The 26,694-nt window shown below is 33.7% G+C and overlaps 1 protein-coding gene across 3 annotated transcripts in view; it reads left to right on the top strand.

Moving 5' to 3' along the window:
- The first annotated feature begins 340 nt into the window (after positions 1–340).
- The window catches only part of LOC111054094 (zinc finger protein 2), a 28,525-nt gene continuing 2,171 nt past the window's right edge, over positions 341–26,694 (top strand). The window contains exons 1-13 of one of the 3 annotated variants that reach the window (XM_039426060.1): positions 341–514; positions 2,074–2,178; positions 4,376–4,417; positions 6,230–6,447; positions 7,719–7,938; positions 9,763–9,902; positions 11,338–11,506; positions 15,457–15,575; positions 17,186–17,345; positions 19,479–19,588; positions 22,003–22,144; positions 23,574–23,753; positions 25,032–25,108. In XM_039426060.1, the coding sequence (XP_039281994.1) occupies positions 2,076–2,178; positions 4,376–4,417; positions 6,230–6,447; positions 7,719–7,938; positions 9,763–9,902; positions 11,338–11,506; positions 15,457–15,575; positions 17,186–17,345; positions 19,479–19,588; positions 22,003–22,144; positions 23,574–23,753; positions 25,032–25,108 (1,680 nt within the window). In that variant the 5' untranslated portion in view covers positions 341–514; positions 2,074–2,075. Of the gene's footprint in view, positions 515–2,073; positions 2,179–3,675; positions 3,781–4,375; positions 4,418–6,229; positions 6,448–7,718; positions 7,939–8,312; positions 8,572–9,762; positions 9,903–11,337; positions 11,507–15,456; positions 15,576–17,185; positions 17,346–19,478; positions 19,589–22,002; positions 22,145–23,573; positions 23,754–25,031; positions 25,109–26,694 lie in introns of those variants that run through there. The other 2 variants (XM_039426059.1, XM_039426061.1) reach the window with 2 other exon arrangements.

The following is a 26,694-nucleotide window of genomic DNA, read 5'->3' as shown; positions in this document are numbered from 1 at the left end:
TTATTATTTTTGTACAATAAATTTGTACATCATGCATGTCCTACAACAGTTTGTGCCTCTTGCCCTGCGCCTGCCTTGATACACAAGTGATACAAAACAAGCTCTGTTGCATGAAATTTGATACTGAACTATTTTATATTGCCGTACCGTATCATTTTAATATTTTATTCATTATCCAGCTTATTCTCATTTAAAAAGATTGCAAAATGGTTAACTTAAATTTTTATAAGAGTACTCTATCTAATTTTTCTTGAAAAATAATTTTTAATCATCAGTTTTAGAATATTTTTTTAAAAACTAACCTAGAAATAATTGACAAAAAGAAAAGAGAAAGAGTAGCCCCTGAAAAGTTTCAAGTAGTCCGCCATCACAGTTACGATGACGAGATGGTAGTGTTTTTAGTACAAGGGGCGTTGTAAAGCGTACAACTATTTAGTTCAAAATTAAAAATAAGTTGACTAATTTATCCATTATTTTTTGGTTTATTTAAATCTATTTTGTAGTTTTGCATGAAGTAAGTATTTGCAAAAATTATCTTTACTATGCTAGCTTTCTTTTAACGCTTACTATACAGATGTTGACAATATCATGAAAAATAACATTAATTTATTTGTCTGTGTCTTTCCAAGACAATTTATTATTATTTTATATCTTTGTTTATAGTAATAAAGAAGCATTTATCTATAGTAATTCAAGACTATTCTGTTCATTACGTTAGTAGGTCGATTCAATACTGTAATACCATAACCTATTAGCTATTATCTTGAAACTTTTTGTTCCAGTTTGTCAGAGGTTCTGAGAGTATATCCCTGTCTATTTCTTAATGTTTTCTATCAATTACAAACTTTTCAAGTCACATCTGGAAATCTTTTATTGCGTTTTATACTTTTGGAATTGATCTACGAAGTCCAAGTTATCAAAATTTTAGGTTAGGACATTTATCAGATGTCGTCCTCTTGTTATAAATTTTCCAGCGGTATATCTTAATTGGTTTAACTCTAAACTTACATTGATATATCCTACAATATTAAGTAATAGTTATTTTTATCTTAAGTCAATAGGTTGGGCATTGACCCCTGGACACTTTAATATAACACAAATCTAGTAAGTCTGTAGTCAATCTGAATTCAATCAAAAGCTGACATAACACAAAACATAAATAGTCAAGAATATGATCTTACTAAGCTGCTGTTCAACATGAAAAACTCATGTATTAGTGATTGCAAAGGCTCATCCAATAATGTCTCTTAAGGTCCTCCGAAACTGTTTAACTGATAGATTCCTAGCTGCAGCTTGTATATTCCTAATATCTATTAGCCTGACAGATAGATGGGCCAAGCCCAATCATTTCCTATTCAGCCTTTGGTAAGGTTCATCCTGTCTCAATCTCCCTCTGGTCCCATATGGGTGGATGTTCTGCCTGGTTACAAGCTCCCCTACATTTGCATGTATTCTGCAAAGAATCTGGAATGTAGAGAGGAAGTAGGCTGAGGGTCTCTCACAATGACAGCGGGAAAGTCTCCCAGCACCACAATGGATCCTCAGGGCCTTCACACATCCCTGGCTCCACGCTTTGAAGCGTGATGCCATACAAAATCATGCTCCGAGAAAAAATAGCATACTTGAATGCAGGAACTCAGGATTTTAAGTTCCTGAACAGGAAAACTACTCTGCTCAGCCTGCGGATTGACTCAATCCAATACAGCTTCCTGTCCAGGACTAACATCAACAGTTTCACAGTCACAAAATTATACCTATCCCCATTTTTGAGGCTGAATATGATTTACAGGGTTTTATCTTCATTGAGAAGAAAGAGGTTTACAGAAGCCCATTAGTAGGCAAACAATCTGGTCTCCAACATTGCAGCCCTTACTCCATGACAATTGACAACAACTTGCAAAGCTTATACAAGGAAATCTAAAATGGAACTTCAAAAAAGTCGTATTTTGTACCAAAGTTAATTGCACATTCTGTTTCCAGTTGTGTTTTTCTCATTGTATTCAGCTTCTACTGCAAACACCCACATTCTATATTCCCAGCCAATCTTGCTCAATCTTTTTTTTTTTTTTGCAGCAATGGAAGTTGCGGAGCAGGATGATGGTGACATATTGATCCACAGAACACCGAAGAAAGTGAGAGTATATCCTCGTGCATCCAAGCCCAAGCCAAAAATAGATGGTAATATTTTAAGTACTGTATTTCTAAAATACAGTAATTACGTAATTAAAAATTCCATAAACTTATAGATGAATTATTCATCACCAGAATAGAGATCTACCGGACTGGTTTTAGCATATTTCAAATGAATCCGTCTTTGTAGAACTAGCATTATTGAAAGAATGAATCATTTCAAAATGATTGCATCAAAATGTTGTTGTAATTTACAACGCTCAGTATTATATTTGTATATATTTTATATTATTATATTTACAACGCCTATCTACTACTTTGATTAGTCCAACTTACTACAATTTCATATTTAATAATAAGCTGATTCATTTTTTTTTTTTTTTTTTTTTTTTTTTTTTAAGATTACGTCCTAAAGACTCCAGTCATGGAGTATAAGACAAGTCATGTTATTACATAATAATTCTAACACTAAGTAGTTCAACCTAGTTTAGGTTTGAAAGGAATTCTTGTACACTATAAAAAGCTTTATCAACTAAATATTTTTTCATTTGTTTTTTGAAAATCTTCAAATCATCATTACTTTTCAAGATATGAGGTAGCTTGTTATAAATTTCCTACCAATATAATCTGGTTTTTGTTCAAATAACCTACTATTGTGACCCATTATATGATAATCTGCTCTGTTTCGCGTATTATACTCATGAACATCTGAATTCTGGATCACACCACTCTTTTTCACATGCATTACAACTTCATATACATACAAGGATGGCACAGTTAATAGACCAAGCTTTTTAAATAAAGGCCTACAAGAGTCTAACCTATTCACTTTCTCTATACATCTGAGTGCCTTCTTTTGAATCTTAAACACTCTGTCCATATTTCGTTGAGATGAATTACCCCATACTAAAATAGCATACCTAATATGAGATAGTATAAGTCCATGGTAAGCAGTTAACAGTAGTTTTTTATCATTCAGCCTAGCAAGCTGCCGCAGGACAAATACCCCAGATGATATCTTATTACATATCCTCTCAATGTAAGGATGCCATGTTAATTTCCTGTCCAATAAAATTCCCAAGAATGCTACTTTCTCTTCTTGGTCTAATTCATTTTCCTCTACAGGAAAACTACCCTGCTTAGCCTGCGGATTGACTCAATCCAATACAGCTTCCTGTCCAGGACTAACATCAACAGTTTCACAGTCACAAAATTATACCTATCCCCATTTTTGAGGCTGAATATGATTTACATGGTTTTATCTTCATTGAGAAGAGGTTTTCAGAAGCCCATTAGTAGGCAAACAATCTGGTCTCCAACATTGCAGCCCTTACTGCATGACCTCCATGACAATTGACAACAACTTGCAAAGCTTATGCAAGGGAATCGAAAATGTCGACTTTAAAAAAGTCGTATTTTGTACCAAAGTTAATTGCACATTCTGTTTCCAGTTGTGTTTTCTCATTGTATTCAGCTTCTACTGCAAACACCCAAATTCTATATTCCCAGCCAAACTTGCTCAATCATTTTTTTTTTTTTTTGCAGCAATGGAAGTTGCGGAGCAGGATGATGGTGACGTATTGATCCACAGAACACCGAAGAAAGTGAGAGTATATCCTCGTGCATCCAAGCCCAAGCCAAAAATAGATGGTAATATTTCAAGTACTGTATTTCTAAAATTACAATTACGTAATTAAAAATTCCATAAACTTATAGATGCATTATTCATCACCAGAATAGAGATCTACCGGACTGGTTTTAGCATATTTAAAATGAATCCGTCTTTGTAGAACTAGCATTATTGAAAGAATGAATCATTTCAAAATGATTGCATCAAAATTTTGTTGTAATTTACAACGCTCAGTATTATATTTTATATATTTTATTTTATTATATTTACAACGCCTATCTACTATTTTGATTAGTCCAACTTACTACAATTTCATATTTAATAAGCTGATTCATGTAGGCCTAGGCCTATCCATAGCAAGATTCTTACGACTTCCTAAGTTGTGTATTGAGTGATAGAAAGTTGATGAAAATTATGATGAACTGGATGTTGATGCTTAAAAGAATAATTAATGCTAAAGTTACAATGTCATGATATAAAATCAACTCTCTAATAGTAGCTTAGTGTATAATTTCAATTCATCAATAATAACTTGCAATTTTCAAAAACCTATCCATTAAAATCTATTTTTAATAGTAATTCTAAATTCTAATAATATTATTTTCTTTCTTTCAGATGTAACACCCAAAAACACTGAAGAAGTAGTGGTTGTTGAGAGTAAGTTTAAGAAGTCCCAACTCATTATATAAGTAGTAGAAAAAAGATTCTATGTCTATATTTATCAAATTTGTTGAATGAGTAGGCCTATAAGTTAAAAATATAGTAAATAAAGTTAAAGTTGTTATTATATATATAAAATATAGTGGAGCGGCGAAAGTAGATTGTATCAGAGAAGGTACAGTCAGTCTCACAAGTTGATCCCTGGCAGTAATATTCCATCAACCAGCTGAGTTTTATCCAGCTATATGAGTCAACCAGCCAGTACGCCGTGATTTTATAATTAGGGATAAGAGAAGAAAAGAAGAATACTGCAGTAGTCAGGCATGTTAATTTACTTATTTCAACTTCCGCCCGCTCCCGCACCGAAAAACTAGAGATCAAGTTATTGGACCAGATCTGTAGCTGAGAGTGTTGGGCATAAAGCATGTATTCTAATGTGTAAAAAGCGGCCAAGGTAGGGTAGAAGGAAGCGGAGGCATTTAGATGATGTGCTTCTAGTAGAAGTAAAGAATCAAAGATACATGCTTTATTTGACCACTCTGTTCAGCTACCTTCTCTGATACACTTTGCCTTCGACGGTCCACCATGTTCTGACTCTGAGTCTGAAAGATAAAGTGCAAGGATATAAATATAAGATTTTAAAAATAACGAAACGTTTATTTTCACTCAAGAAATTCACTCCCAAATCTGAGGATTGTTCTGTTATATTCATTTTATGCTGAATAAATAATATCTAATTATGTTTTCTGTCTGTTTAGAATATTTTTAAGAGTTTAATTCAGTATTCCTTATTTCTTTATTACAAAATAATCTAAGGTTCAAGTCGATGGTTTGGCATTTCTCTTAATGTTTATATGTTGCGCATTTACGGCGAAATGCGGTAATAGATTTTCCTGAAATTTGACAGGTATGTTCCTTTTTTAATAATTGTACGTCGACGTATATACAAGGTTTTTGGAAATTTTGCATTTCAAGGATAATATAATAGGAAAAAGGAGCCTCCTTCATATGCCAATATTAGAGTAAAAATCAGACTATAGAATTATTCATCATAAATCAGCTGACAAGTGATTACACAGATGTGTGGAGGAGCCAGTCTATTGCTGTATTTCCATAAGGTCTATAGTTTCAATTAGGTACTTGTGTATGAGAATACTGCGTGAGGTCTACTGTTCACAGAACTACTAGTTTTAATAGTTTACTGTTGAGATACACCACTCATAAATCATCTTGAATCATCGGCTGTCTAAAAAGCTGCGACCTGAAAACTCTGACACCAGACCTGAGCCAGCCAAGTCACTCGATATGATTATTATAATCATCTTCAGAAATATGTAGATTTGAGTTTTGAAAAGGAATTATTCATGTGAATCAATATTTTCAATCCACTATTTTTGTCTGCTCTTTCAAATGCTGATGCAGACTGGAACAAAAGTTATGGGAACAATAGTCGGGACTGTAGCTAACGATTGAGCGACTATAGTGAAATCCACTTCATACTGTCAGCATTTCTTATAAATAATATCAATACTCATGTGTAATCAATCAATAATTACAATATTAATTTATCAGCATTTAACCAATGCTGGTAGTGAATCACTCGTCCACATAAGGAAAATTAGTGGCCGCTATTCATGACTGTCTCCACTTCGCCGTCCAAGGTTTTCAATAAAGGCAGCGATTCAATTCAATTCACTGGATGGCAATACTGTTACCATCTGCAAGGGCCTTGAAGAAGTTTGGATGTGATTCACTTTTAAATTTATTTAAAAACTAAAATAGTTTTTGATTCTTTTCATTTTATTTCAGCTACGTCAAAATCACGGCCATCAAGAACAACTCGTAAAACAACAGCCAAGGATACAGCAGAAGAGATTTCTGTAACGAGAATAAAACTAGAAACAATTGAAGAAGAAGGAACTTCAACTAATAACAATGCACCATTAGTAAAGGAAATAGAAAATCCAGCAGGAGCCAAGCCTCTCTTTCAGTGTTGTGCTTGCTCAAGAATCTTTAAAACTGACCGGGTAAGTCGACTCCGAAAATGAATATATTAATGCTCACAGTGTGCAATTGCTCAGTTGGCAAAGTCTACCTACTCATTTATAAAATCACTTCACTTAAATGGGCTACTTTTGTTCAAATTAATAAAAACTTGTAGTACCCTTTATTATTAAAAACTTTAAAATATTTTAACGACTAGTTTCGACTATTTTCAAGTTAAAATAACCTATTTGATAACAATTTAAAATAACTTGATTTATCGATATAGTCGAGACTAGTCCTTAAAATATTTTTAAGTTTTTAATAAAGGGTACTACAAGTTTTTATATTGTTTTTATTAATTCTACTCATTTATAAATAGTTGATCACAAATTGGTATGAATACTTGATGATTCACTACAAGCTACATTTGTAGAGAATTGTGAACTTGAAAAAACTTCGATGAAGTTTCTAAACAAATGAACGGTAGTCTACTTTTTTGCTGAGGGTGATGCTCAGATGAGCTCCAGGCTTGTGCGTGGGTAATATGACAAAAAGAATCGTCATTTGATAAATGACAATTCCCTGGAGCTCTACTATAATCTCTGCTATATTGCTTTTTCAATAAATGTAAGGTCTTGTGTATGCATTAACATTTTCAACCTATTTTGCATTCACTAAAATTGATCGATGGAGCAAGTAACAAAATATATAGAAATTATCATTCTTGAGCATATAAGACGTTTTTCTTCAGAGATTTAAAGATATTTCACAAAATATAATATGCTGAAATATGAGTTTCGTAGATTAGGAATAAATCCTAACACTTTTATTTCACAAATTTTACCAAGTACTGTATTTTGGTTCAGTGTGCTTTGATAATATTACCCATTCATTTATCAAAGTTTACATTTGTGGTTTGAAAGATAAAATAGACGTTACTCCTTAACAGTGTCATTTCCGGAATTTAATTAATTAAATTATCTTAAATGTAAGGATTTGTTTGAAGATCATAATATTTATGATGAATCAAGTGTGATTCATTCTGATTTGAATCTTTAAAGAATAGAAATAGAGTAGGCCTACCTACTATTGAATTTTATTATTCAACTTATTCATTTTTTATTGTGGATAATGCCTACATGAGCTTTCTGCTCGTGCGTGTGTGATGGAAAGTGATTGGGTGATTTGATGATGTGATAAAATGAATATTTGTTATTAATTTCAGATATTTGATAAGATGATGAAATGAATGTTTGTTATTGATTTCAGATATTTTATAAGATAATTGATGAATATTTGCTATTTGTTTCAGGGAGCAAGAGCACATGCTTCGAGCTGTCAAATCTCTGTGAAGAAAGGGAAGTCCACTAAAGCTGCATCTGAAGCGGACAAGAATCTGTCAAAAGCTGCAGCTGTGTCAGCTGATTCGAACGACGATTACGATACGTCCATGTTTGACTCGGACGAATACGATTTCGACAATAGTGACGATGATGAAGACTACACCGCCTCCGATTATGTCAATGATTCAGGTCAGCACGCTTGTCTCTTGGAAACCAAAAACTCCTTGATAGTATTTATTGTTTGAAAGTGAAAATGTTGATGATATTTATTTGTTAATGTAAGGATTTGTTTGAAGATCATAATATTTATGATGAATCAAGTGTGATTCATTCTGATTTGAATCTTTAAAGAATAGAAATAGAGTATGCCCACCTACTATTGAATTTTATTATTCAACTTATTCATTTTTCATTGTGGATAATGCCTACATGAGCTTTCTGCTCGTGCATGTGTGATGGAAAGTGATTGGGTGATTTGATGATGTGATAAAATGAATATTTGTTATCAACTTCAGATATTTGATGAGATGATCAAATAAATATTTATTATTAATTTCAGAGATTTTATAAGATAATTGATGAATATTTGCTATTTGTTTCAGGGAGCAAGAGCACATGCTTCGAGCTGTCAAATCTCTTTGAAGAAAGGGAAGTCCACTAAAGCTGCATCTGAAGCGGACAAGAATCTGTCAAAAGCTGCAGCTGTGTCAGCTGATTCGAACGACGATTACGATACGTCCATGTTTGACTCGGACGAATACGATTTCGACAATAGTGACGATGATGAAGACTACACCGCCTCCGATTATGTCAATGATTCAGGTCAGCACGCTTGTCTCTTGAAAACTAAAAACTCTTCGATAGTATGTTGTTGTAGTAGCAACTCAGGACCCCGTTGGTTCACTCTTCCTCCGTATCAAGGCCCAGGAAGCGGGCCACCCCGCAAGGGTCGGTCCAGAGGCTGGCGCTGTTTAATTTGTCGGCTTCGTGGGGCAGCTAAAAAGATGGTCCGTGGTGTGGGGTCCATTACCACAGTCGGGACAGACATCGGCCACATCCTCTGCGACTCTGGACATGTAACTGTTCAGAATCACAGAGTAGCCTGATCTCAGTTGCGCGAGGATGGTGCGGGTTCTTCTGGGTAGGCTCTTCTCCTCGGCATTTATTTGGGGTGTTATTTTGGCCTCAGTCCGCCGATGCTGCCCTCGACCGTCCTCCTATGAATAGACTTGATCCCGTCCTTCTATTTTGTGCTGTCGATGGATGGTTTTGGTTCCTCGATAGTATCAGGACTTCCTATATACCGGACCTGCGCCTGCAAAAAATGGCCGCCGTAAGTGGTGGTCTGCAAATGGTATTTTAAACGGGAACTAGACGAACTGAGATTTCGACGAACTGAGAAGCTCTCTAACAGCTGATTAGTGATTTTTTCTTAGTAGGAATTTCTATAAGATCTTCACATACGGTGGCCATTTTTTTTTCTAGGCTCAGGTCCGGTAGTACCTATATAGGAGGTCCTGATAGTATTTATTGTTTGAAAGTGAAAATGTTGATATTTATTTGACAGACTTGAAACTAGAACTTTCGAAATTTTTTCATAACTGGTCTGTTCAAGTATTAGTTTAGGTATAAGTTTAGTGTAAGTCTTAACATTTATACTGGAACTAAACTCTAGAAACACACAAAACTTAAACATCAAACTTATAGGCCTACCTATACTAATACATGAACAGACCATTTAAATAAAAATTCCAAAAAGCAATTTGGACAGAAAGTCTGTCGCTTTATCACATTTTGTATTTTATTCAATAAATAGATGTTCAAACATTCAGATGAAAATAATGAATTGAACAAACGTGAATAACAAGTAAACATTTATATGAATTGATGTTTACACACATTTGGTCTTTGGAAAATCCATCATTTTGAATTATCTTAAATTTTTCATTATGAAATTTACTATAATTTACAATACACTTTAATTTAGTTTTACTATTCATTCAATTTTTCCAGGTCTTAGAAAAGATATCCCTTCCGAAAAAGACATTGCGGATATCATAAAAGAAATAAAGCAGTTCACACAGGTGGAAGTTGAAGCTGTAGAAGAAGGACTGTGTCATTGCTGTGGAGAGGATTTGGCTACAGCTCACACTGTAAGTAATTTACTATCAACTCAGTTTATCGTGTCTGAATCATCTATCTATATCAACACTACTATTGTATTTTTGTTTTCAATTATCATTAATCTCATCATATCTACAAACATTTTGTCATGGCAAAATTGTAATGTGCTATAAATTTTCGGCTCTAAATTTATTGTCTAAATTCAATATTTTCTAAATTTGTCTTAGTGGTTTTGTGTTTTGTTTCGGTTTTGTATATGTTTGGACTTTTTAACATCAAAATGAACTTTATTCCGTAGTGAAAAGTGTAAATTTAAAGTATTGTGCTCACTATAACCTTAGTGTCCGGTTTCCCATTAGGGAACTTTGGACTATATACGGTGAGGTGGAACTACCCTTGGGTCTCCCCACCATTCAAAGCCATACGCTAATAATTATAATAAAAAAATCTACAAACATTTTAACATATTATCCAATGATTTCGCTTTTTATTCACAGTATTCGTCTCCATTTTATTCACGATAAAGTTTCTACTAACAGGTAACCCGTGCTTTGCACTAGGAAACATTTTTTGTTGTAAAATGCAATCACCTTATGTCCTTATTTATTTAATCATATACAATAGATATAATTCAGCCATTACATACGACAGGCATTGGGCCAAAACTGCTTTCAACCTTTATTTAAAATAAACAGTCCAGAGGTTTGTAGAGTTCATGATTTGATTTACACACAATTTCAAGTCCAAAACAATTTATCAACAAACATTTCAAATTTATCTAAAAACGTATCTCCTTGAAATTTTTAACTTATCTTCTTGATTTACTGCAAACGTAAACTGAAAACCTGACGAATTGTAAACTTGATAAACTGAAAACGTGTACTGAAATCTTGAAGAACTGGAAATAGGCCTATAACCATCCTCGGTAAATTGAGAATCTTTATGCGAAATTCCAAGTTAATCAGTTTAATAGTTTAGACGTGATGATGCTTCAAACGTGTATTTCGTATTCCGTGCATGTATAAGCCAATTCCTTCTTTCAGAAGTATAGATATAGAAGAAAAAATACAGATGGAAAAAATAAGACGATAGAAGACAGAAACCCTTTGAATACACTATTTCATATATGACCACTCTCAAGCAAAGTAAAACAAACTGGAAGCATGTCAAATTGATAACTTGATGAACTGAAAATATGCCTGTATATCATCCTCAGTAAATTAAGAATCTTCATGCAAAATTTCAAGTTCATACTCAAAATCAGCTCATTAGCTCAGACGATGTTATAAGGCGATTCTTCTTTTTGTAATATTATAGATTTGCCATTCAAATCTATGAAATCGACTTGCTATACTAGATCATTTGCTATTTTTGTAATTTTCTGTCAATATTTATGCTATTTCACAGTGGTTGATTGTATTTTGCATGTGATTGACTGAATGTGTTGTTATTGTGTGTTGTCAGACGGGTGAACACGAATGCACGGAGTGCAAGAAGCAGTTCAAGTTCAAGTCGTCGCTGGAGCGGCACCGCCGCGTGGAGCACAACGAGGGCCAGACCTACGACTGCCCCGAGTGTGGCTCCAGGTGTCCCGACCGAGGCACGCTTGCCAGGCACATGTACACGCACACAGGTTGGTACTGCCCCTATAGTCACATTCACTTTATAATTTGATTAACATTTCTGTAGCTAGGGGATTCAATCACCCTTTGAATGTTTCGCGTTGGATTCCCTCCTCTCTACTATTAATATCGGGGCAACGAGCTTCGCTCGTTATTTTTATTTATAGATAAACAGAACACAATTCTTTAAAATTATCGTGTTTATATTTTACAGCTGGCTATACGTCAGCTTATGAATTTCGGGGATGAGATATTTTGATTTTCCACAGACGCACTCTCTTTTTTATTTCTCTCCACTGTCATTACAATGTGGACCTCACTATAGTGAGATTGAAATATATAGATCGTTATAAAGTCAATGGAAATGATAGGACATGTTTCTTTTTCCACCGCCTTCTATTGTAGATAGCTGTGATTCAAGTCATCTCGCTTTACGTATATCTACCTCTGTTTTTGGTGCCTAGGCCACACTCTTGCCAAGTCGCTAGCTGCAAGCACGCAATGGTTGACGAGAGTGTGGATGGATATATTTGTCGTCGTCGTCGTTATTTGTACGCACTCGGCAAGAGTGTGACTCTGGCATGAGGGTTGTATTGCAGAGATGTCCTAGAAGCTAGAGTACTTAATAAAGACGATTGTTATCATTATTATTATTCACGCTTTTGAGGATTATTTAAATAAGAGGGGCATTTACATGCAACCTCCAATTTTTCACTATTGTTCTTATTAGCCTACATTTAAACTACTAGGTACATTGCAGTGTTTGACGTCCTATACGTGCCATATCTAGTAGAACTGATTATGCATTTTTTTACTAGATTGTCTGAAACGTCAATCATTTTGCAGCATTCCACTGTTGTTTTTGGTATCAGCCCACCCACAGTTATAATAATTGGCAATATTTTTACCTTGTGCAAGCCATACATATCTTTGAGTTCGAATGCGAGTTTCTCTCCACGGGTTTTTTGAGCATTCTCATCAGCTGGCACCGCAACATCAATCATGATAGCCTCCTTTCTCAACATGTCCATCAAGAGGATATCAGGCTTGTTATGTAGGACCTGCCTATCAGTGATCATCTGAGCATCCCAATAGATCTTGACATGGTTTTTCTCAGCAAATGCAGGTGGTGTATATGAATAGTATGGTGGAGTTTCATTTATCATACCATTCTTCAGTTGCAATTCTAAATATACTATTGTTGCAACATTATTGTGCCGCCTTAAGTACTCTCTGGGGGCCAATATTGAGCACCCCAATATGCTGATATGCTGAATACTTTCCACAGCAGCAGCACACAACCTGCACCAGTCACTTATGCTCAGATCACCCATGATATGTCTTCTATAGGCATTAGTGGCTATCACCTGGTCCTGTATGGCAAGCACAAAGCCTTCTGTCTCTGGGAACAAGTTCCCAACTGTAAGCCAACTGGTTGACAGCTCCTTATCTGTTTGGTCCGAATAGAGGAGACCATAGTAGCGCCCATGCAGCTCCTTCTGCTGCCAATCTGCCTTCAAGGACTGAATAGTGGCGGCCTCGCGTCCACTGGGGTTTCTCAAATCAAGTGCAGTGTGACCATTGTCTAAGCGGCACATATCCATCCAATCAGCATTCTTGAAGTAGGTCCTCAACTTTTCTCCTGATTTGCACATAGATCTGATATATTCAGCAGACCGCAACCACCAAATTTTCGAGGCAAGTACAGTCGGCTCATTGATGCTATTGGGTGAATGAATTCTATTCTTGGTTATAATTTTTCGGACAAGCCGGTCCATCTGATCAAGGCGAGTAACTGACCACTTCAAAACACCAAAACTGTAGGTCAAGGCTGGAATAACCCATGAATTGATTGCCTTTATACGGTGCTTTGAAGCCAAATTTGCCTTCAGTACTTTACTCAGCCTCCTGAATTCACTCTCCAACTTGCCAAACACTTCCACTCTAGAGATTCTGAGATGCTGCTGGAAACCTAAATACTTGTAAGTCTGGCCTCTCCCTAGCTGAGCTATCTCATTGTTTGTTGCAAGCATCTCTTCCTGCGTCATCTTCGAGATACATATTATTATTATTATTATTATTATTACTATTATTATTATTATTATTATTATTATTATTATTATTCAATTATTTCATTACTTACAAAGTGAGCATTTTTTATTGTAACCTAAGTCGGCCATTGGCAAGACTTTGGTACATCTCTATTCCGTCAAATTTAAAAAGGATCTAATCATTGATACCGTTCTGAGTACAACCGCCTTTTGAATTCCATGTTTTGCACTCCCTGAGACACCAAGGCTATTATTATTATTATTATTATTATTATTATATTATTATTATTATTATTATTATTATTATTATTATATGGAAGAGAAAAAAGTTGAGGATCTAGAATACAAATTGAACTCTCTTGAACATTATGGACGTGGAAATAATATAGAAATTTTCGGACTTGACGAAAATCAGGATGAGAATGTTCATGAATTAGTGACAAAAACTGTTGAAAAAATTGTACCTGAGTTTGTGATAGGATATATAGATTACGCGCACCGTTTACCAAGTAGGAATAAGAATAAAATGAAATCAATTATTGTTGCTCTGAAGAGTAGAAATTTAAAGGAAAAAATTGTGAATGTAGCTCGGAAGGGTCCTAAACTTTTGCAATCTCAAATAATATCCTCCTGTACTGAGAAGGATCAAGTAGTCTATATTTCTGATAATCTTTCTGCCTATTTCAAAAGACTGAAATGGCTTGCTAAGCAGCAAGCCAGCAGCAAGCCATTAAGAATCAATACAAATATGTATGATACAGGAGTGGAAAAATTCTAGTTCGTAAGGATAACAAGGAACCTGTCATTGAGGAATTGAGGGAGGAAGACCTTACTAAAATTAACTAAAAAATGATTAAGGAGCATAATATTGTTGAAGGTTTTTGATTTGGATTCTCTTTTCCTTTTATTAGTGTTTGTTTCAGTGAGAGAAAATTCAAAATTTAATATTGATTATTAATTAATATTGAACCTACAATCAAATTTTATACAGCAGCTGAACTTCTAACTTTTATACACTCTTATAATATATCTCATTGCAACGTAAAAATAATATGAGTAGGCCTATTTAATATATGCTATGATATCATATATGATAATTTATTTTATAAAAATTATAATTTTATTTATATTTTTTCCATTTTTCAAGATAAAGTATAATGTAAAGCTTTACTCCTCCAGTCAAACCTTCTATAGAAGGTTTTGGAGAAGCAAATTCGTCTGGTGTTTATCTTTATCGCTGAAATAGAGGATTGATAATTTGTTATCTATTTCAAAATGATTCGGTTTATTCTTATCATTATTCATGTTCTATTTTTGTGCAATAAACTCCCTTCTTCTGGGGGTACCAGGACGAAGGAAAAAGGAAAGGAAGAAAAGAATTATTACTCTTTACTGTTTAACTTTTTATTCTAGTAAGTAATAATAATCAATTGTATCTCAAATAATATCATATTATATTCTCCAATAAAATATATCTTCTCGTGATTAAATATTACATTTTTATAATTGAGACTAAATAATCCGGTAGCTCATTATATTTATTTTCTCATAGCGTGCAAACCACTTAACATCTGTGCTAGAAAAGGATGTAGCTATCTATCCGTTTTCTAGCTATTTGAAGGCTTTGTGTAGATGTATAGATAAAAAATTACAGTCTCGAAGTGTAATGTGCTTGTGACAACTAATTGTGTGATCGTCACAGAGTTGAATATTAGAATCCAAATTATTGTATTAACTACCAACTCATGTCTTACAAACAACATAAATAATATAAATTGGAGTTGGTGTGAAAATAGTTATGGATATAATAGAGGAAATATTATGGAAAATATGGAGGCAGTATTGTTAGTGTTGGAACAAAGATCTGAGATCTACCATACACCTATTGATCTTTCTTTGATTTGTTGCAGGATTGAAGCCGTTTACGTGTAGATTTTGCCGCAAAACGTTCAGCAGGAAATACCACCTGGTGCGTCATAACATGCAGACAGGCTGTGACGGCTCCGAACAACCCACATTCCCTTGTCAGGTTGGTTTCTCGCAACCTTATTAGACCGTATTCATTTCTTCATATTTAAAACAAGACAATTCAAAGTAACACATCTATTCATAGTTTTTATCAAAAAATGTGTAATTGGTCCAGTTAAAACTGGAACAAATGTAAAATTGTTAGGTTTATTAGGTAGGCTACTTCTAATCTTGAGTCGACAAGAATATAAAATATATTTGTCGGTCGACAAAATATCAAATATTTTTACCTAAAATTTTCAATCCAGTTGGATTCCTGTCTTACTAGTAAACTTTTTTCTCGTTGAGTGTTTAGAATGATGTATACTATTGTATTCCCTCCACCAGTGTTATAATTAATATAATTATTAAATTAATATACACCGTGTCCCACGAAGAGGTTTACACGTTTGATTTTATATTACGTGCCCATTCATGCACCGAACTTTTTTAAATTTTACACAGTTCACAAAGTAGGTTCTAAAAATATTCTGGAAAAATTTCAACTCCCTAACCTTCGTAGAAACAAAATGGCGGCATATTGGAAAACGATACTTGAAAAAAAATTTGAAAAGGTATTTTGGTTTTATAAAATATTTTTATTGTTGCACTATGGGACAATATGACTTTTAAATAAAAAAAACTAGAACATAGCCCAATCAAAAACCTATACCTCCAAAATTAGGCAATTTCCCTGTAGTCCAAAATTATTCAAATTGGAACCCATCCACAGCAACACACTGATAACAGCCCTTAAGAAATGATTCGTAAGCTCTCACAAAGAAACTCCGCTGTATCCGAAGAAGTTCCTCTTCTATGATCGTTTTAGTTCCTCTTCCTCATCATTATTGAAGCTATGGGTATAAACTTTTTCCTTCAAGTAACCCCATAAAAAGGAGTCTCAAACAGTTAAATCTGGTGATCGGGATGGCCAATCTGAAAAATCACTTCCACGACCAATCCAACGGCCATGAAGTTTGTCATTTGGTAATTGCTTGACATGATTTGCGAAGTGAGATGGAGCACCATCTTGTTGGAATATTGCTTGATCCATTTCTGGTACCGTCAAATGAGCCAAGACTACTGCAACGTAGTAAACAGATCAGATAATAACTCATGAAAATAGTTTTTATAGGAAGCGAATGGGTATAATTTTCAATATGCCACCATTTTGTTTCTACAAATGTTAGGGAGCTGAAACTTTTCCAGAATATTTTCAGAACCTACTATGTAAACTGTGTAAAATTTAAAAAAGTTCGGTACATGAATGGGCACGTAATATAAAATTAAACGTGTAAACCTCTTCGTAAGACACGGTGTACAATAATTGTATTGGAAATATCAAATTACGTACTCTAAACTTGCAGTATTAATGAATCAAGATCCAAGCTAAATTACAAAATAACTGAAATACATCAAGAATTGTTGGGTTTATCACTTCGTGAAAAGGTTAACTCTCGTTTAATTAAATTTTTGAGTGAGCTTTTTGCTTTCAACTACAATACTGTAAAATAAAATCTCTAAATTCCATACACGAACATGATAAAATACTAAGAGACCAATATTGTCAATCTTATCATAAATAGCAATTGCTCTGAGATTTTTATTAGTGATTTGTTTGTTGAATTGTAGGTATGTGGAAGAGTGTTCAATCGCAAAGACAACCTTAGGGAACATCTGCGAGCTCACGCTGGCCAGACCAAGCGCAAGAAGAGCTACACGTGCGAGCTCTGTGACAAGGAGTTCTTCGGCACCACATTGCTTCACATTCATAAGAGAACTCACACTGGATGTACGTTTGGCACTCATTTTCTCGCTATTCCAATACAGATTGATTTCTGAAAACATTACATCAACTTAATATCATCCTTGTATTCGAAAGACTATTGCAAATGGCAGTCACGTTATACTGGATCAGTATCACTTGAATCAGTGTATTGTTCAATTATCAAGAATTACTAGTATAAAAAACACTTGATCATTGTTTCGGGATAAATACCCGAAACTAGTCGTGTCTGTTATCCTATACGAGCAATTTCTGTTTTATATGTTTCTATGTCACCGGATCTCGAAAACGGCTCTAACGATTCTCACGAAATTCAAATAATAGGATTCTCACGAAATTCGAACATAGGTAGTAGGTTTATAATATAACAATTCAATTGCACTAGGTCTCATCCCTGGGAAAACTCCATTCAGCGAGTTTTCCCAGGGATGAGACCTAGTGCAATTGAATTGTTATATTATAAACCTACTATGGAGTTTTCCCAGGGATGAGACCTAGTGCAATTAAATTGTTACATTATAAACCTACTACCTATGTTCGAATTTCGTGAGGATATTGAAAGGATAATTATTATTCATATTTGAAAAGCAGCTGATAATTTCGTAGCCAGTTGATGATTGAAGTGAGTGAGCGAGTGCATGTGTGTGGGACTAAGACAAAATTATGACTCAGCTGTATAACTACTGCAATCATTCAATCAGGTACTTAGTGCCGGTCGCACAAAAGCCGGTTAAATTTTAATCCTGATTAATTCCAGGAGAACCAATCAGAGAAACCGTCTTTTTGAAATGGTCTTCTCTGATTTGGTTCACGTGAAATTAATCAGGATTAAAATTTAACCGGCTTTTGTACAACCGGGCCTTTGTGAGAGAAATTTTTGCATTCCTCTGGGAATCAATCTCAATGCACTGTGATTTCTGTATGAACTATAATTAATATATTATAATTTCTTCTTTCGTAATAATTTTTTTATGCTTTCGTACTCCAGAGCGAAGCTCGGTCCCCCGATATTAAAATAATATTATGGTACTAGTGGTTCTTAGTAATTAATCTTTCAAGTAGCTCTATCAAAATACAGTCTGTTCTTACTTATTAACAAGTTGATTGATCATAGATGAGTCACTCTTAGGCAGGCCACTAACGGTAGGACATTTATGATAAGCTTGCAGCATGTTTATCTAACACACACACACACACATTTTTATCATGCATGTTTTGTCGTCAGCGAGATGCTTCCAACATAAAATTAACAATAAATGAACCACTGGAAAATTACAAATTATAATGATAGAAAAATCATTTGACCAAAACTAGAGCAGCGAAGAAAAATATATAGAAAAAGTCTCTGAAACATAAACCTAACCTCAAAAATGTTTGCTCGAAGCCTTTCGCGATGATGACAACAATGTATCATAACATGTGTATCATTCTTGTTTATCATGCATGTTCTACCGTTAGTGGTCAGTCTGAGTCAGCGTACGAGTCTGCTGCGATCTGAATCACAACATTTAAAATAACGGATGTATCAAAAAATTACGTAACGCCACGCTTTAGACCGTGGTTCGAAATTAGTTTTATACCGTAAGACGAATGAGAGACAGGCAGCTCACATTATTTTTTTATATTGAATGAAAAAGACTAAGAAATTGTCAAAAACCACAGATTTATTGATACTTAGAAAGACCGGTTTCGGTTATCACACCATTGTCAATCTCTGATAAACAGAGTTTAAATCTCAGTTTATCAGAGATATTACAATGGTGTAATAACCAAAACCGGTCTTTCTAAGTATCAATAAATCTGTGGTTTTTGACAGTTTCTTGAGAGTTTAAATCTCAGTTTATCAGAGATTGACAATGGTGTAATAACCGAAACCGGTCTTTCTAAGTAACAATAAATCTGTGGTTTTTGACAATTTCTTAGTCTTTTTCATTCAATATGAATAATTACCACAATATCAACTTCTCAACTACACAAAAAGTTACATAACTTTCTATAGAAAATTTCAACATTTTGTTGTGGGTAATATTGTTGTTTGATAGAGAGAAAAGGCAGCTTTTTTCAAGTTAATTAGGATAAAATCAGTATTTCAACTGCCTTTGTTCATTTGTAGCTGAAAAAATGTGTATGTGATTTCAGGGGAGAGACCTTACGAGTGTGATCTTTGTGAAAAGAGATTTCCTTCGAGTGGAGCAATGAAAAAGCACAGACGTAAGCATACTGGAGAAAGGCCTTATGAGTGCAATGAGGTATGTCAAGTTGTTCATTCAATAATGTGATTGAGTCATTGAACCTTTGAAATTTGACTAAATTTTTTAACTTTATAAATGTGCTCTTATTTGAGATACAAATGTGTATGCCTTATGAGTGCAATGGGGTATGTCTAGTTGTTCATGAAATATTATGATTGAGTCATTGAAAAATTGAACCTGTCAAATTAAACAGATTTTTTTAAATTTTCAACTCTACACTTATTTGAGATACATATTTGTATGCTAAAGTATAGTTTGTGTTTGAAAGTTCATTTAGTAATGATAACTCATTTGAATAGCCACCCTAATGTTCCAGTTTTTATTGAGTGGACAAGCAAAGAAGAGAAAGGTATCAGAACAGCGTAACTTAGTTTCTCATACTACATAAGGATTCAAGGAAATTTAACTTTAATCATTTCAAAAATAGAAAATGAACTGTTTTGTTGCCGTAGAGTTGGTAGGACTGTAGCATAAGGGGGTTTTCACGAATAAAAGCCTAAATACAATATCACTTGATTTGAAATCGTAGTAAAACTAGGGGTAAAAATTCACTCCGATTAGCGAACGAGTAAACTTTACTTATGCCAGCGGTTTCATTTTCACCTCTTGTGCTTCAGTTGTTATAATTATTGGTGCTATAGACCAGTCTTTATATAAGTTTAAAATACATTTTATTGAAAATGTTTAAATTTTTAAAGTTTGCGGAGGAAATAGAATTTAATTAAAAAAGTTTGTTCATGGTATTTCTCTGAATGTAGTTGGAATAACAGAATTGGTATCAAATTTGTTGACATAATAATTAAATCTAGTTTTTGAGGAATTTGTTAAACATGATCCCTTTTCATACAATTTGAAATCAGCGCTCCTTAGTTTGATTCAACGAGGCTAATATTCTGAGCTTTCAGAAGAATGTTTTACGACTGAAATAAGTTCGTAAATAAGATTGAAAGTGTCTTCATTGATAGGAAATTCTGTAAATTATACTAACATATAATAATAACTATATTTTTCCGTTTTCCGCTAGTCTTGGATGTTTACAAGGTGAGAATACTTCTAACAAAATATCTATAGATATTTTTGTTTGTCACTTACTTGATTGCACTAATTACTTGAGTTTTTCTCACCTCATTTTCATATTTTATTTTGTCTTGTTTATCGAATGTAATTTGATTTTGCTGGTATTTTATTTTTAACATTAAATTAAAAAACTTTTGATATGGATAATCACTTACTTCTAGCATTGACGATCTAAAGTGTTTTTAAATTCAATGTTACTTTATTGTGGAAAAAATGATTATTCAACACAGTTATTTTTTAAATGGTGATTATGTGTTTTTTTAATGCTTGTCCATTTTGCTGTTTTAGCCTATTCTAGTTTCTTTTTTCATCAATTAGAACAATTTTGATATTAATAGCTATTTTTTGATAGTCTATATTTTCAATCATTATTTATTATGTAGGCCCACAAAAAAAAACTTTTTTATCAATTATTCAAATGACCACTCTATATTTTCAATCATTATTTATTATGTAGGCCTACAAATCAAAACTTTTTCATCAATTATTCAAATGACTACTCGTACAAAAATTTGTATGACTATATAAATTCTGACTTTGTTTTTACAATTTTTTGTATTGTTGGCTGTAAATAAATTAAATTTGAACTTGAGTCAGTACGCTTTATTTGTTGGATGTTCTGTGTTATTCCCGGTTTATTCCATGCGATTCAACAAGGAAGTACCATTGATAAGTGTATTAACTAAGCATACATACACTGAAACAGTAGGCTATTTTTGTGAAAAACAGTTCTAACCTTTTCTTATGCAATTATCATTATGAGTTCTGCACACATTTATTAGAAACATGCTTATTGATAGATACAAAGCTGTTTATTGAATATTATGAATTGTTATATTATTCTTAAATATCACTCAAAAGGATGTAATAATATATCCATTTTGGTGATGATGGGCCTGTCGCTGTCAGAACTAAATCTCAGTACAAAGTCTATAGTTAGATTGTATTTTTTGTCTATATGACCTGATGTTCATAAATGAGTATGCTTCTTCTTGATGGTCATAAATTTGAATGTAAATTGGAGGATTTGAATGCTAATTGACAATGATAGAGTGATCTCCACACATCGCAGTTCAGAAATGAACAAGAAACAATCAACTTCTAATTCATATATTCTAAACTTATTCTCTTGTGTATTCTTTGAGAAGTTGATTGTGTTTTTCACAGTCCAATGCTCATTACAACGATTTCTGCATTTCGCAGTTCAGAATGGACCAAGATAACTTGAATTGATAGAGAACTAATTGATACTTTAAATAGAGTTTTAATAGATACTTACTAATTTCATCCTCTTGTGTATACTTAAATTAAATAAGTTGATTATGTTTTTACAGTGCAATGCGAAATTTTCGGCGAAGGAGACGCTCAACAGGCACTTGAGAACGCACAACGGGATGAAGCCGCATTCTTGCCAGTTCTGTGGAAAGAGATTCATACAGGCCACCCAGTTGAGGGCTCATATTTTCCATCATTCAGGTTCGTATACAATTATTACTCTCAAGTTGCTTGTCATTAGTTAAGTTTCATTTGCATGCATGAGAAATAGCTCTTGTAATAGAAATCACAATACGGTGAAATACCATCTAAATCTGTAGATTCTAATCGATTGCATTGTAATCATGTAACCCACTTTGTTGAGATGCTATCATGAGCGATGATATATTATTATACTTTGCAAATTCGAATCTTCATAAACCTGTGTTCCACTAATAAAATTGTGTTTTGTTAATTTTTTGAAAATAAATTGATTTTCGTTACATCAAATAATGTGATGTTCGTGTGTTAGCGATATTGTGTTAGTTATCATGTCATCCATACTGAATTTGAAGAACAGTTGTACAGATTGTTCACTGATAATGATAAAATTGTGTTTTGAGTTAATTGTTTGAAAATAAATTGATTTTCGATTCATCAAATAATGTGTTGGCGATATTGTGTTATATGATAGTTATCTATATTGAATTAAAATGAATGCAAGTACAGTTGTCACTAAACAAGCACAACAAAAGTAGTCACAAATATTTATTTTGAATTCGGTCGAACAGTTATCAATTGAGATTGATTTCCATAATTTTGTTTGTTACACAATTATGTATTAATTTTGATAAACAATACCAATTGATAAACTAAATAAAACAATACCAATATTGAATTCGATCAAACAGAGCTGAATAACTCAACTTAGGTTGATGTTCACGTTTTGAAGAGCTAGTTTCTGTTGTTACCCATTATCAATTACAGTAAACTCAACTTTATTCATGCTGAACCAATATTAAATTCTATGAAATGTAGAGTTTTCATTTGGGTTCTATGAATCTAAATTTATGAATTCTAAATCTATTTATTGCAGAAAACTAGTTTTCACTTTTTACACCATTATCAATCTTAGTAAACTCTAGGCTACTCTTTTTTCTATAATATTAATATTGGATTCAATCAAATAGAGAGTTTATTTCAGGTTGAAACCTATTGTAGTTTAATCAACTTTTCCTATTAAATTTTAATATAACGCAATGTTGGATTTAGACGAGCTATTCGCTAACTACTGCTATTTGCTAAGTCAATCCTATAGTAGTACATTACAAGCAAATTAGCGGCTGATTCAAATAGCAAATAACCCGAATTAGCTGGCCATCTCAAAGATCGTGAATACCCCTAATATTGCATTTAATCAAGTAGATATTCATATTTTTACAGGAAATAAACCTATAAAATCTTTTGTTCGTGAAAGTAGGGATTTATACATAAAAACTTGCATTGTAGTAGCAGCTTCATCAGCAACAGTTGTATGTATTGTATAAATGGATGAAAAAAGATATCGATTTTACTTGAGGTTGATGCCTATATTTTGAATATATAAAACAACAATAAATAGAATATATTAATTGTTCATTTTTTATTGCAGGTGAGCATGGATTCAAGTGTCCACACTGCAACAAGTCGTTCAACAGACGCACCAGACTCTCGTTGCACATCAAGTACGTTCACGAAGGAGCGAAGCCGTTCAATTGCAACCAGTGCGATAAAACGTTTGTAAGGAAAGAAGATCTAGCCAGACATCAGATACTGCATACAGGAGTCAAAGGTAAGTTGTCACACTGCACAGAAAACATATGATTTTGGGACCGTTTCCAGGAATGCAAAGACGCTGATGTACATGAAACAGCTGATTTTGAAAACTTGCTGCATCGAAAGAAGTGCCAGTTTCTCGATCACTTGCAGTTTTTGTATAGCTCATAAGAAGGCTCCTGCCACAATGGAAGCTAGGGGCCTTCTCGTCGTGCATGATGAAGAATTGCTATTTTTAATATTAGGGTATGATCACATTGAATGCGTATATGTGCAAACTTGGTTATGCATCATTAAGCGTGCAAATGAGAAACAAAATCGAGAAAGAGGAATAACTCCTCTCACACTAAAAACTTGTACTTGCTAGTTGCATTCAGTGTGAGCAGAAACATGCAAGTGACAACGTGTTACAATTGACATGTTTTTTTCGGCTCATTCGACGTGCACATGCACACGCATTCAAAGTGATCACTCCCTTATCACCCTAATATTAAAAATTAGTGCAAACTATTACGCACGACGAGAATGCCCCTGGTTTCCATTGTTGCAGGGGCCTTCTTGTTGTGCGCTACCTACAGCAACCATAGGCAACCAATACTTCTTCAGATCAGCTGTTATATTCACTTTTTTAAGAGTCTTCAATATAGGTTATTCTCAAGTTATTCATCTAGTTTCTTTTCTTGTTTAATCATTTACATAATATTTACCAATTGTGTAGCTTAAAATATCATACACTGATAGGCCGTGAATGTCGGTTACGGGGCTCGCATAAGATTCCAGTCTCGACTGTAAACAATATGCTTTGGCCCGTAAGTCGGTACTTCCCAGCCGTGTGACGTAACATATTAATCAAATCAAAATCGTTTATTGTCATTACAAAACTTAATGTTTTGTTGTGAAGGCAATGGTATCAGCTAAATAGATATCCAAGCATAGATACCCTTATTGATTTTAAACTACTTTAAATTATCAAAACCAATGATTCAGAAAACAATTTAAGATACTAGTCTCGGTAGTTGCACTGTTATCAATCTCTCCAGCTCACTGTTATCAAATAGTGAACTGAAAACTTTAACATTGAGTAGCAAAATATTATAGTGTGAATGAAGCCTTACGATTGTGAATGAGGCCGTTACTTTGAAATGTATGGTTGATTTGGAAACAGCTCCTTAAAATTCTTAGCTAAATGTGCTTACTTTCATTGAACTCAAATTCAATTTTTTGAATGTTTAGCTTAAATACTGTCATTTATTAGGATGTCTTCATTGTTTGAAAATATTATTCGGTGTTACAGCTCACAAATGTCCAATCTGTGAAAAGTCGTTTGCAATGAAGTCATCACTGAAGATTCATCTACTAACACATACTAAGGTGAGTGAGCTTATTGTAAGCCATGGCTACTTATTGATTGTAATCTTGATTTGTTTTCTCTCAAATTTCTTTTTACCCACCTCACTCTATCAACCAAAGAAACTTAGACAACCCCGAAAGCATGTTTGGAAGTCATCTTGAACTTATAGCCAACCAAACAAAAATGAATGGAACGCTGGTCTGTTATAGTTGTTCTGATATAGATTGTTGTAAATAAAAATCAATCATGTTTATTGTCAGAAAATTACAATATTGAGACAATAATCAATAAAAATAGCCAATATATTCAGTCATTTAGAAAGCAGTTACAGTAAAAATATTAAATCGACTAAATATTTTACTAGATTATAGGAATTTTTAAATTAATAATATACTATAGTTTGTGTAAAACAAGTTGAGACTTGGCCCTCCATCCGAAGAAATTACAGGATTGCCAAATCGTGTAAAATTGCAACTTTCTCAAATTTCTAATTCAACGTCAGAATTGGATGTATAATATCATCCCCGATATCCTAGTAGTGCTGAAAAAGTTTCAGGGTTGAAGGATTAAAAGGAAATTTAGTTTTTATGATAGAATTGGAAACATCGCGAAGATTTGTTTTTCTTTTGAATATCACTTCTCTCAGAATCATGTAGCGTCGTAATGCGTAATAATTTTTCGCCCCACTTGGATGTAATGAGCTGGTTTTTGTGCGTCATATGGAGGCCGAAAGTGACTGTTTTCTGACCAGGCCGGTAAAATTTTTACGGCCCTAGGCTGTAAAATAACCTTGAAGTCAGCTGATTCTGATTTGATGTGAACGTGTTTACAAAATAGTTTATGAAACGAAATCAGTTTATATGCTTCTAGAATTGAATAAAGTATTCATCAATAAGATACCATCATTTTATTTGGATGAATGGAATATAAATAAATTATATTAAAAACTATTCAAATTCTATTTTCAGAGTAGGATAGAACTTCTAACCTCAACTTTCGCATTCGACGATGACAAGCATTGTTGACATTCAGATTGTCCAAGTTAGTCTGCTAAAACAGCTGATCAAAAAACTTTTCATTATTTGTGTTTATTATTCAAAATCAAAACATTCATACTAATATCATCTTATTGTCATTTGAAAGAATAAAAAAGTGTAAACTCAACCTCCATTTAAACATAGAATCATAAAATTAAAACATAAAACATTAGAACATAATTGAACATAATCTTTTAGGTTATTTAGACAATTTGAAATCCACCCAAACTGAGATCCTCACCCTGTCGTGGTCGACGACGCATTTACGCACTAATGAAAACTTATTTTTTGTGTGGCGAAAAAAAGCGTTCGCACCACGGGCAAAAATGTGTTTCCGGCTCTCAATCTTTTCTAGTCCTCGGCCTACGGCCTCGGACTTGAAAACCGATTTCGAGCCAGAAAAGTCTCATTTTCGGCCCTAGGTGCGAAATATACTATATATCAAATCAACGGAGAGACTGTCTCCTTTCTATTGGTGTCTGGATCATTTTTATCCGACCCATAGATATTTTTTAATTAATAATTATTATGTTCGTCAATGTCGAGACATTTCGAGCAGAAAACATGAA

The sequence above is a fragment of the Nilaparvata lugens genome, chromosome 4 (genome assembly GCF_014356525.2).
Source record: "Nilaparvata lugens isolate BPH chromosome 4, ASM1435652v1, whole genome shotgun sequence".
Classification (NCBI taxonomy): Eukaryota; Metazoa; Arthropoda; class Insecta; order Hemiptera; family Delphacidae; genus Nilaparvata; species Nilaparvata lugens.
The sequence above is the reverse complement of the archived record's forward strand: the minus strand, read 5'-3'. Positions and strand labels throughout refer to the sequence as shown.